At 39.3% G+C, this 13,713-nt stretch overlaps 1 protein-coding gene across 1 annotated transcript in view; it reads right to left on the reverse strand.

Annotated features, from left to right (window-relative positions):
* The window catches only part of MRPS5 (mitochondrial ribosomal protein S5), a 30,933-nt gene that overhangs the window by 10,706 nt on the left and 6,514 nt on the right, over positions 1–13,713 (reverse strand). The window contains exons 4-10 of the mRNA XM_081253558.1: positions 10,473–10,598; positions 8,437–8,670; positions 6,466–6,500; positions 4,829–4,919; positions 2,529–2,575; positions 2,000–2,057; positions 1,630–1,692 (exon numbers count right to left, since the gene is read on the reverse strand). Of these exons, the coding sequence (XP_081109684.1) occupies positions 1,630–1,692; positions 2,000–2,057; positions 2,529–2,575; positions 4,829–4,919; positions 6,466–6,500; positions 8,437–8,670; positions 10,473–10,598 (654 nt within the window). The remainder of the gene's footprint in view (positions 1–1,629; positions 1,693–1,999; positions 2,058–2,528; positions 2,576–4,828; positions 4,920–6,465; positions 6,501–8,436; positions 8,671–10,472; positions 10,599–13,713) is intronic.

Raw genomic sequence — 13,713 nt, forward strand, 5'->3', positions numbered from 1 at the left:
CTTTTTTTTTATACTAAGTCTTTGAAATCTGGTGGTATTTGACACTTACAGGGTCTCTCAGAAGCCACATTTCAGGTGTTCCATAGCCACACAGGCTGCAACTACCACATGGGACACACCTTAGCACAGGTCTAAACCTTAATGTCTAAGTGTTCAACTCAATACTTTTTCTAATAATAAGATAAACAGTTTTTATCTGGCATATGAATGATCAATTATGACTTTAAAGCAGAAGACAAGTTTTGGTGCGCTAATACAATTGGTACTGTATTTGATTTTTTTTCTCTTGGTTTATTTCCGTGCCATAGCTCTAGCAAAGTTGTATGAGAAGCTTTGACATGAAAAATTTAAATACTGTTTAATATTTTACCTTCTGATCCAGACCTTGTAAGTATACCTAGAGTTATATGAAATAATTTTTACTGTAGAACCACAAGTGAAACACAAATCAGAATGTTCAAGAATTCTACACCTCGAGACCACTGGGCATGACTGGCATAGCTCCATGACCCTGAACTCTGCCTGCCTGCTCTTTCCAAGACAGGAAGAAGGTCCACCTCTGGAACCTCAGAGCTCAGTGCAGCACCTGGTTCACAGAAGATGTTCAATCAATACTTGATGATGAGAATAACTGAGTGGAACTGAACAAGCTGTAAGAAAAGAACCACCTGGGACTTCCCTGGTGGCACAGTGGTTAAGAATACGCCTGCCAGGGACTTCCCTGGTGGCACAGTGGTTGAGAATCCGCCTGCCAATGCAGGGGACACGGGTTCGATCCCTGGTCCGGGAAGATCCCACATGCTGTGGAGCAACTAAGCCCGTGAGCCACAACTACTGAGCCCGCGTGCCACAACTACCGAGCCCGCGTGCCACAACTACTGAAGCCCGTGCACCTAGAGCCCGTGCTCCGCAACAGCAGAAGCCACTGCAACGAGAAGCCCGCACACTGCAACGAAGAGTAGCCCCTGCTCGCTGCAACTAAAGAAAGCCTGCGTGCAGCAACTAAGACCAAAGGCAGCCAAAATAAATAAACAAATTTATTTAAAAAAAAAAAGAATCCACCTGCCAATGCAGGAGAAACGGGTTCGATCCCCGGTCTGGGAAGATCCCACATGCCGCAGAGCAACTAAGGCTGTGCGCCACAACTACTGAAGCCCGCGTGCCTAGAGCCTGTGCTCCGCAACAAGAGAAGCCACCACAACAAAGAGTAGCCCCCCCGCTCACTGCAACTAGAGAAAGCCCACGCACAGCAACAAAGACCCAACACAGCCAAAAATAAATTAAAAAAAAAAAAAAAAAACATCTAGTAGCATCAATGAATTGTCTAGGAGTAACCAATGTTCCCACTACAAACCCAACTATTCACTCACTCAGTTATTGTTTCTTATTCATTCAGTGCTCTTCCCACCTACAATCACCCCTGGAAGTGTTTGTAATCATGAGAGCCTGGGTAGGATGACTGCTTTTTATTTCCCCAAAAGCCTCAATCTTCTTAAATCTAACTTAGGCCTTTACATTTTGGTGTTTTCAAAATGAGTTCAGGTAAAGGTGAGCAAAAATAGAGGGCAGGATGAAATTGGTACAGTTTCTCTGCTTTATCTTCAACAAATTATGAGTTTTTTTAGTTACCTCTGGGTTGTTTCTTCATCTTGATATGCGTCCTTTTAAATGTTAAAGAAATATCATGGTATACTGGAGGGTAAAAACATAAACATAAGAAGGGTTAGGGGTATAGCTTTAATGCCCTTGCAAATATCACAAAGCAACCAATACTACCCTAAGCAGCCACCCCGCGTTGGCCAAGGATGAGCAACAAACTCCGATTTCACTCATTACTAACCTTCTCAGGAGAGAAAGTTTGTTTCTACATTTTATATATTTATATGTAAGAATGCAGTAACAAGCAGGGAAACACAGAAACACCCACAGAGATATACTGCCACACATAAATGAAACAAATATAATCCTGCAAATTTTAAAAGAAAAGATTAAAACTCACTTGTATGGTCTTCATATCGTTCTATGTAATGCAAATAGTGAACTGCCTTGTTCTTTGCCTGAAAGAAAGAAGGAAAATATTTTTCTTAAATCTATTGTTAGAATTTACATTTCTTCAGGGATTTCAAAAAATACCTTTTATAAAATATTTTATTACGGAAAATTTCAAATTTACACAAAAATTTCAGTATATACTTCTAAAAGCTAAGGATTTAATTTTAAAAAACCCATAAGTATAACATCACTATCACACCAGAAAAAAAACCCCAAACAATTCCTTAATATCTTTGACAGTGTTCAAACATTCCCTGTTGTCTCGTAATTTTGGTAAGCAATTACAAGTCTGATAGAGATGATGCAAGAATACAGGCACTTCTAAATTTGCTTTTTCTGAGATAAGTAACCTTTGCCAGTAAGTATATGACAGTAAGTAAGTAACCTTTGACAGTAAGTATTTTTTTGTGGTTCCCACAATGTCTAGCACATAGCTTATTGGTCTTTTACTGTTAACAAAGGGAAAATGTACATACTTTTCTGAAAGCATCTGCCCGTTCAGTGGCTTTCCCAATGGCAAAACCTTTAAAAGAAAAAGCAAAAATATGAAACGGGGCATAAATTTGGCACATAATGTCTTTTACCACATTTCAAGTTTCAGTTCCTACAACATTTCACAGTAGTTCATTTTTCTTCTGCCCACAGAAAACCCGCTATCCAAAACAAATGACAAAGCATGAGGCTACAGAGATTTGCTTCTTTGTTTTGGGGCATTTTGGAAACATTACATTTGAACGTACCTAAGAAATTCAAGGTTAGATGCGTAACATTACCTTTTATAAATTTCTAGATAAAACTACACTGAATAAAAAAACAAACGAAAAACCCAAAAAAACCCTAACCATGCTAAATTAATAAGGTAAATGATTTTCACAAATTCTGAAAACAGATTAAAATAACCAGAACAGTTGGGAAAAAAACATACGCTGCTATAGAGTAAAACCACGATTTCACTGGAACTTTCAAACGCAATTCAGATTTCAGTTAACCCGGAAATAAAAATCAATGATTCCTGAGTTTGTAAATGCTTACTCCTGTGAAATGAGGTTTACCACAAGTTAAGAAAATGTTTGCATTATTTGCTATCACCATTATTTATTTTGAAGAATGTATTTTGTTTTTAAATTATACACAGAAAAGTAACATAATACTGTTCCATGAGATATGCAAGACATCTGAGAAGCTGGGGCAAAAGGGGCTGTGGATTACAATTACTAGTTTAAAAAAACAGATTAAACCATGTAAGTCCTTGAGGAATATATGGGTGAACTTACTTGCTATTTAAAGGTGTAAAGCTTCTGTGATTTAAAAACTTTCGTGTGGAAAAAATTTAAAACTAAGTCAAAATATATGATAGATAAAGGACTAATGTCCTTAACATACAAAGAGAAAAATCAATGAGGAGAACAATCACCCAACAGAAAGTGGGTGAAACACATGAACTAACAGATCTCAAAAAGGAAATTATAATGGCCAACAGACATGTAAAATGGTGTCCTAACTCTCATAACTAAAGAAATACAGATCAAAACTAAGAGTTAAGTTTCATATCGTCACTTACTTACAATCAGTAGAGTGTGACTCTATCCAGGACTGGCAAGGGTGTGATGGTGCAGATAAACAAATGGATGCAGCCTTTTGGGAGTGCAATCTGGCAATACTCATTAACGTTTCAAATGTATGTAACTTAGAGGTGGCAATTTCACTGCAAGAAATTTCCCCTATCGATATGCTTGCAAAAGTACAACATATGACATGTACAAGAAGCTCACTGTTTTTATAAATAGTAAAAAAAAAAAAAAAGTATAAACAACATAAATATTCAGCAATAGGTAAAAGGTTACAAAAATTATGCTATCCATACACTGGAACACTATGCAATCAATACAAAAAAATGAGGGGGAATCCACTGATGCTAATATATAAATCTCTGGGTATAATACTAAGCAAGAAAAAAAGGCTATAAAATTATGGATGTAATATGACCCTTTGTATATATTTTTTTAAAAAGATATATGGTGATATGGGAACAAAGAATTTCTGAAAAGATACAAAAGTAATTGTTAAGAGTGGTTTCCTTTGGCAACATACTATCTATAGGTATTACTTGTTTTGAAAGTGTCAGTATGGATTTAAATAGGCAGTTTTCCATTTTTCTTTCCACTTTTCTTTCCCTTTTGAAATGTATTCATGTATACATTTCAAAAACAGATGTTCACTGTGGAAACTTTAGAGAAAAGTATCAAGAAGAAATTTAAATGATTGGCAAACATACTAATTAAACATTTTTAATCTTTTCAGTGTATATCCTTGCAATCCTTCCAGTCTTTTCTTTGCATATAAACATACTTTTAAAAAACTGGGATTATATTACACAGTTCTATATGAAGTGGGTTTTTGTCTGTTCGTTTGACTTACCATTATTTTGTAAGTAATTTTCCATAATTCTTTAAGGCTATAGACTATTATAATGTATAGCTATACTCTTCTTGTAACTGTGTCCCTACTGTGGAACATTTAGTGTTTCCCCCCGCCTTGTTTTTCACTATAGTGTCTTAAGCCTTTTAAAATATTCATTGTCTTCATGGAAAAAGGCAGATGTAGGAAGATCCTTCTTTTGACTCTAAGGGATTATATGGGTTTACCACAAGGTTTGTGAGCTGCTGAAAGATTTAATTAGTCAAAAAAGCCTGAACCCACTGACTCCACGGCTGAGCCCAGGCCACAGCTGTCCCTCCACCACTAGCTCTTCGTATGTGATCACACCCCCATTCACCTGCAGCTCCTTTGCCATTCCCCACAGCGACCAGGACACGGCATGATCTCTTTCTTCCCTCTTTTGCTGTCATATTGAAAACATTCCTCACCTAAAAGAAAGTGTTTCATAAATATTACACCTTAAGAAAATTCTGAAGTAGGGAACTGGAGTGACCTCCTCACACACACACAGGCACACGTGATGAATACACACATCATCCCTCAATCCTACGAGCACCAACAGCACGCTTTCTCCAATGGGAAACCTCCATCTGGACTGTTTCTTCAGGAGTACAATGGAAGTAAGGCTTTCTCTTCTTATTTCACAGGCTTGTTAGAAAGTTTGACTGAGACAACTTTTAAAGGATTTGGAACTGTAAAACTCGATACACCCTATTTTAATGAATGCACCACAAGAAAGATACAAAGGTGCCAATTAAACTCTGACATAGTTTACAACTAACTGACTATAAAAACACATCCTTCGAATTCCCTGGAGGTCCAGTGGTTAGGACTCTGCGCTCTCACTGCTGGGGCCTGGGTTCCATCCCTGGTCGGGGAACTAAGATATAACAAGCTGCGTGGAGCAGCCAAAAGTCAATCCATCAGCCAATCAATCACATCCCAATATCAGAGATGTTAAAATATGAAAAAATGTGCATCTTAGAAATGATAAAATGCAGTGTATAGAAATAATTAGCACAGGACCGGATCTCTGTGGGTTAGGCTCAACTGAAAATAGAAAATTTGGAAATACCTGCTTATTATGAACTACAAGAAAATCTGCATTTTTGAGCATATTTATAAATTTACCAAGAACTATGAAACGTTAACTAAACTGCTTACATGGCAGCCCCTTTCCCATAAGGTAAGAAAAGGGAGCTCAAGCCCACTCCTGTGGATAATCTTACAGGAAATCAATCACCCACATAGACAAGAGTTCTTCAAAGGAATTAATTTCAAAAGGGTGTAAGCTAGGACCCAAAGACTTAAAATACTCATAAATATATCTTAAACTCTGTAATGCAATTGATATTGAAGAAACAATATACACATTCAATCACAAACTCAATACATGATTATTCCATATGGCATTTAACACTAAGTGTGCAGCACTAGCTCAAAGGGAAGTTGACTATTTTAGGAAACACCCTGGAAAGAGTGACTGCAATTTACCTGATACAGGCTTCAGTTTCAAGGGCCTACAAGCAGCCCAGCAGATCATTTCCCCACCAAGAGCTGGACATACACAGTAACTCCAAGCTTTCTACCCTTCCCCATGGCTCCCCTCAATCTCTGCCCACTGAACTGAGTGCCAGATACACCGAATTCAAGGCGAAATTGCTACTGCAACCTTTAAGGAGGAAACGTAAATGCAATCTCCAAATTCTGTTATCAACAATACCACTGAAGTTGCTTTGTTTTGAGACCTTAATGGGTGGCCCCCCAAAAGGGCAGCAGTCAGAAAAGCCAATATGATCAAGTAACTGAAATTAAAGTTCCATCATTTCCTTACCCGAAGCAGCTCTGTGGCTCAGAAAAAGTCACTCATCAAAGGCTTTTCCCCACTGTTCCCCTTACCCTCTCCACCCACCCCACTCCATCCATCCCAACTTCTCCCAAGGCTTAACTGGGTATTTAATTCAGCATGCCCACCTCAAGTATCCTGGTATCGAAATCATCATATGTTTCTGTAGGGAGAAAAGAAACAGGTATACAGATAAATGTGTCTATATAATTAGTGTATGAAAGTTTTTTGTTTGTTTGTTCGTTTTTTGCGGTACACAGGCCTCTCACTGTTGTGGCCTCTCCCATTGCGGAGCACAGGCTCCAGACGCGCAGGCTCAGTGGCCATGGCTCACGGGCGCAGCCACTCTGCGGCATGTGGGATCCTCCCGGACCAGGGCACGAACCCATGTCCGCTGCATCGGCAGGTAGACTCTCAACCACTGTGCCACCGGGGAAGCCCCATCACTGACTTTTAACTAAGAAAGAGTCTCAGATACTTTGGTGCCACAATCAAAGCAACACCCTGATCCTCCATCATCACCAGAAACTGTTCTACCACTAAATTCATAAACTCAACCACTCAGACCACCCTGACTGCATCCTCCCACCTCTCCAGCTCTCACTCAGTGACTGAAAGGTGATGGTCCTTGGGGCTCCCCAGCACCTCCAGACTCTTGACCACTGTTCCCCTTCCCCATCACCCCTCTGGTCTTCCAGTCTCTCCCAGTCAGTCAAGACACCACAGTCCAACACTTCCACCAGGTCTTGTGAATATCCTCAACTCCCTCGCCTCTTCCCCTCTCCACCACACTATCCAGGATGGAATCAATGCAGCTGTCTGGGCACACCTGACCTGCCAGGTGCTGCTGTAGAGAAGTCAAAGCATGGGACACACTTGGGCCACTAAAAACTCATGGTCTCCAACTCAGTCAAGTCCTCCCTGCTGCCTGCTGGCCTTTTACATCCTTTTAGTTAGGTCTCTCTCCTCTCACCACAGCAGCCATTTCAAACACTCTCTGTGTTCTTTTATTTTTAATGACTTCTTACTATAGAAAATTTACATTCATAGGCAACCCCCCCCCAAAAGAGCAAAATGTGAGCTTATGTACCATTAGCTAGCTTCAACGATTATCAACTCACAGCCAATCTTCTTTCCTCTAAACTCTGTCCAAGTCCCACTCCACTGGATAATTTTGAGGCCCATCCCAGATACCCTACCTTTTCATCAAAATATTCTGGTGGCCATGCTCATCCATGTCCATCTCCTCCTCACAGACTAACTGAAGGCTCACACAGGCCCCACCCACTCCTTCCACTACCAACACAGCTTACCTGACTCTGTCCCCTGCCCTTTCTTCCATCACAAGTTCCTCCATTTATCTACACTCTAAATCTGGGCCCTCCCTAGGGACTTAAGTTTATGGGTTTTTTTCTCTCCCTCCCGTATCTTCATTCTCCCAATGCAAGCATTCTGCTCAGTCCTAAGCATGCTGGCCTGAGTCTCTCCACCTCAACCTCTCGTCTCCTCTCTGAGCCAAACTAAAGAAAGCAGCGGAATCCTTGTCTATTCCTTCATCTCCTATTCATTGACAAGAATGACTATTTCAGGTGATTTTTACTTCTTTACGTACTCAGGAAGCAGTGGGAGATGACTTTGTTTTCTAATTTAGCCTGATAAATATTATCAACTTTTATTTCGTGTGTACTTTGATGAGGCTTAATGACAACTATTTGGTTTCTTCTGTTATCAAAATAGCACTCCCAAGCCATGCTGCTCCATACCCCATGACCAATAGCATTTGGGAAACTGCATCCCACAGATGACTTATATAGAGCCATAATGCACACCACCATGTTCAAATGCTCTGAGAAGCCACACAATAAAGACACCAGAACCCAGTGCTTTGCCCCCTATTTGTGGAATACTTCTTGGCTTATAGGCCTCTAGTGCTCCATAAAATACATTTGGGTAATAATGTGAAGTTATTTCAATGATGCTCAAATCCTTTTTAGGAAGAAGGCAATCTAAACAGACGAGTAAATAAAATCGTATCAAAGAATTCCAGAAATAGGAGTGCTCTCTCTGTCACAATGTAAGCAAAACCAGGACTCTGCTACCTCCACTGGGACCAGGGTCAGGGGGGCCAAGACTGACGCCTCCCCATGTGTTTCCGCTCCATCCTCGCTCCCGTTTGACTTTCATCTTCCTCTTCCAGTCCCACTCTTCTCTCTGCCGGACCATATCCGCCTCTACCTTCTCCTGCTCTTCCTTGCTTCTTTGGGCAATGGTCTGCACAGCTCCATTTCTCATAAGAGGGACATTCAGACCAGGCCATAGGAAGCCACAACGCCCTGAAGGTTTAAAAACATACATAAATCAGGATTTTTTAAAAGCATTCATTTCTTGAGTATTAAAATGCCAGGCAATGTGTATATAGATAATGATACCGCTGGTGGGAGCTTAAGCTAACATAATCACTCTACAGGCCACTTGGCACTGTTCATTAAAATTTTAAACATACCTACCGTAACAGCTAGTAATTCCACTTACTGGTATTGCCTAGAAAAACACTCCCATGCAGGTATGAGGCATATGTGTGCTTGGACAAGGATGTCCACTGAAGTGTTATTTGTAAAGGCAAAAAACAGAAACAATCTAAATGTCCAGCAATATTGGAACAGTAAAATGAACTATGGCATATCCAACCTATGAAATACTCTGTACTAAATTCAAAGAATAAGGTAGCACTATAGGTTCTGATATAGAACAATTTCCAAGACCTATCACTGAGTGAAAAAAAGGAAATTATAAGACAATATGTACCATATTGTACATAATCTAATTATTTTTAAAAGAAAATATATACTCCTTTTAGGGTATTTATATATATAAAAGCATTAGAAAATGTCAGAAGGAAACACATCAAAATGAAATCAGTGGTTTCCTTAGGGGAGGCAACTGGGATTGGGGGAGATAAAAAAGGCATCAAGGGGGACTTTAGGTTTCTCTATTTTTTTTAGTTGAGAAAGTATACAGATATGATTGTTTAAAATGTTAAATAAATAAATAAATAAATAAGATATAAGGGAAGTCATGGAGGAAAACATCCAAGTAGACATGCAACAGCTACAAGTGCAGTGAAAGGTGTTTTCTTTACATCCAAAAGGCTATTACTATCAAAGATAATTTGTCAGCAACCACAGTAAAGAATGTTGATTCAAGTATACTATTTTTATTCTTTAAAAAACACAAGTATAAACAATCATGTGTTCCAGAAGTTGGCAAAGTAAGGCCCACAATCCAAATCTACCCCACCACTTTTTTTTTTTTAATAAATTTATTTAGTTAGTTAGTTAGTTAGTTTTGGCTGCGTTGGGTCTTCGTTGCTGCGCGTGGGCTTCCTCTAGTTGTGGCAAGCAGGGGCTACTCTTCGTTGCGGTGCGTGGGCTTCTTATTCCGGTGGCTTCTCTTGTTGCGGAGCATGGGCTCTAGGTGCGCAGGCTTCAGTAGTTATGGCTCGTGGGCTCTAGGGCACAGGCTCAGTAGTTGTGGCGCATGGGCTTAGCTGCTCCGCAGCATGTGGGATCTTCCCGGACCGGGGCTCAAACCCGTGTTCCCTGCATTGGCAGGCGGATTCTTCAGCACTGCCCCGCCAGGGAAGCCCTAGCCCACCACTTATTTTTGTAAATAAAGTTTTATTGGAACACAGGTATGCCCATTTGGTTACGTATTGTCTATGACTGTTCTTGTGCTACAACAGCAGAGTTGAATAGTTGGAACAGAGACCATGTGGCCCATAAGGCTAAAAAAGTATTTCTACCTGGCCCTTCAGAGAGAAAGTTAAGCCAGTTCTCCAGTTATTCCACCTTCTACCTCTGGATCATAAGTTCTTTGAGGATAGGGACTTTTGCAGCAGATGCCACACAGGGCACTTAAGGCTTGTTGAACGAATAACTAAATGAATGAATCCCTTTCTATGGGATTTTCCTTTCCCTGAATCATGGGGCATTAAGCCATTTGGCTGGACCCTAAAATCACAGAACCTAATACCCTTCATGAGAAATGTTTTATGCTTCTAGTTTGTAAAATATCTGTAAAATTTTGGAGAAAACATCTTAGAAAGCACATGAGCTGCTTTTATAAATAAGTTTACCTTCACCGATGATCTGACCCCTGTTCAAATCCTTTCTTTTCTTTTTCTTAGTTCTTTTGCCTCTTCCTTTTCTTGTTCCGGCACCACTCTCTGCTAAGGCACCTTTCCACAGCTCATCTGCTGTCACTGTAAAGAAATAGGTTTTAAAAAATTTCTTCAAGCAATGATCGACGGTCTATTGATTTATTCCTGTCGAATACAAAAGGCTGGAAGAAGTCGGGTCACATATCATTACGGCAATGAAAGCAAAATTAAAACATTCTTTGCACACATCACATGGTTACATTTGGAAAGCCCAAGGGGAAGCGATTCTACTCCTTTTACAGAATATGGCCCTCCCCCACAAAAGACAACCATATTTCAATCCCTGTTACTTTCCAGTAGATTTGTTTCCCAGACATTTTAACAACTGTGTGACCGGTCTCTTCCCTGCCCTCTTGCCTCCATTATAACTATTGAGATAATCAGTAACTAGACTTCCAAAATACAGATCTCTTAGCCCAAAGTACCAACACTGCAATTTGAACCCAAAAATCTTAATAATTTGGATTGTCTGCTCTATTCTGTAAATGCCCTAAACATCTCTGTATATCCTTCAAAATGAGATGCCCAAATTCACCTTCAACTCTGATTATAGCCTAACCAATACTTGCGAAAGAATGAGTATGTGGAGGTCTGATAGTTAATACCTGCATGTGTATGTGTGTATTTCTTAAATCATTGTTGTTGTCTTTTTCTTTATATATAGACCCTGAGACTGCTGAGTTATTTCCATTTGTGAATTTCCAGGGTCCCCAGATCTTTTTCTATCATACATTGCAAGCAGTATTTTCCCCTTTGTACTTGTGGAATATTCAGATTCTTTACTTTTGACCACTTCTGAATTTTATTGGTATAGCTATGCCGTTTATTAGATTTAAATTGTCTTCACAAGGACTTCTACCTTTCACAGTATCACCAATTGATTTTATGACCACAGACTGTTCCATTACCAATTTAATAAAGAATGAGAGCCATACAAATGTTGTACTAGTCAAAAATCTAAGATACATATATCTACGTGCCTGAAATATTAAACATATTCTAGAACTCAAATGAGTATCTTCATTCTCCTCTTCTGAGTCCTTAAGCTAAAAGTTCTACCATACCAAGGGGGTAAGGGTGGGTCGGTGGGATGAATTGGGAGATTGGGATTGACATATATACACTATATATACACTATTGATACTATGCATAAAACAGATAACTAATAAGAACCTACTGTATAGCTCAGGGAACTCTACTCAATGCTCTGTGGGGACCTATATAGGAAGGAAATCCCAAAAAGAGGGGATATATATTATACATATAGCTGATTCATTCTGCTGTACAGTAGAAACTAACACAACATTGTAAAGCAACTATACTCCAATAAAAAATTTTAAAAATAATAAAAATAAAAATGAAAGTTCTACCTGCTAGCTTCCTGGAAGGCCTTACACCTTGATCCTTTGGGTAGATAACATGAAAAGGGAAAAATGCTTTGGATTTAGAATATTTTTTAATGCTTTATAGCTATACAGTACGCTGTTTTTAAAAATACAAATGTATTATTACAGATGATCTGCATAACTGAAGCTCACGAAAGTAAGTAAGCTTCCACATCAATGCTGCTTTGTGTATCCCTGATCAAACCAAAGGGTTAACTTCAAACTTTAGACTGACACTGATTCTTTTAAAAGAACCACAGGTTTGAAATAAAATTACCAACCTCAAACTAAACTCTCACTAAAGACTGATTTTCTTTCCTAATTGCTTAAAAATGATGGTATATATAAATGCCATCAAAAACTTGAAAGTTCACAGTGAGAGCACTTTTAATGGAGGCATAAGGAGGTCAATCACTTACAGTTTCTCTTAGAATCAGAATAAGCAAACCACTCATTAAGACTAAAAGGGATTCGATTTTAAAAGAAACAATAATAAGACGAAGATTTAAAAGACTCCACCATTTAATGGTGGACCCTCTATGGCAGAGGGATAGATTTACAAATACAATGTTAAACATTTTTAGGAAATCTTATAGAGTTTTGAAAAAATTATGTTTTTTTTAAATTTCTTGGAAGAGATTTAGAAAGTCAAAGACTATTTCCTATTAAAACAGCAAAAACTAGCCCCATGCTGGTTTCAACTGAGTTCACCCCCACCCCTCCCTGACTTGGGAACAATAAACTCATAAGGGTACAGAGTCCTATGACTGAGGAAGAAGGGAGGCTAATGGAGTGTCAGAGGCAGGTGTGAGGGGTCTCAGAGGGCAAGGGGCACCTCTAGAACAAGAAGAGTTAGAGAAAAGGCCTTTCAGGGCAGGGAAAAGACTATTTTTAAAAAGGCCTGTAAGTCTGATATACGCCCACCCGACACCCCCCAACCACCACCATCAAAGCACAAAGTCAGCTCTTAGAAAACACTGGGGCTGGGGGCACCAAGGAAGAGCCTCATGGTTCCAGCTCTACCCACCTCTCTTTTCTCTTTCCACCAAAATCCTCTGATACAAGGAAGACTGTGTTACTTGCAATTCCCCATCATCTGGTCCTCTTTTCTGCATAGCTACATGAATGACCTAGTAGGTCATTATTTAATTTAATCCAAATTAAAGTGATCTGTACCCACACAATGAAATATTCTAGAGTTATGACACTGCACTGGAGGAGCCCATGTACTGTCATGGGAAAATGTATAGCGTACTGCTGTAGGAAAATAGCAGCAAATCCAGGATTTCTGGGTAGTAGGATTACAAGTGATTTTTTGCTTTTTGATTCTGTATTTACCAAATAGTCTAAAATGAATTGGCTTTATAATCCTAATTTCTTTTAATTTGCCTAATGCTGAATCGTGGATTCAATCTCCATTTATTACAAGTTAATTTCAGTTCAGACTGGACTCTCAAATACTATCTCAGATAGGAGTAATCTTAGTAAAACAACATCTACTTAAAATTAACTTTTCCTGATTAGTCCTATCTCCTCAACTAAAGTGCAACTGAAAACAGATTTTGAGTATATTCTTGGTGTGAATCTAAATCAGCAGGGATTTGGGCCACAATTCCATCCCGGAATTCCAGGGATTCCACAGGTCCTTTAGACCTCAGGTGCCCCAAATGAGGGGATTAAAGTAAACTAGTACTCCCAAAAGTGTGCACAGTACAACTGGTAGCATGTGAGATAATTCTAGGAGGTACACGGAGGAACATTTTTATTTTAAT

This window comes from Mesoplodon bidens (assembly GCF_964165515.1).
Source record: "Mesoplodon bidens genome assembly, chromosome: 14".
NCBI classification, from domain to species: Eukaryota; Metazoa; Chordata; class Mammalia; order Artiodactyla; family Ziphiidae; genus Mesoplodon; species Mesoplodon bidens.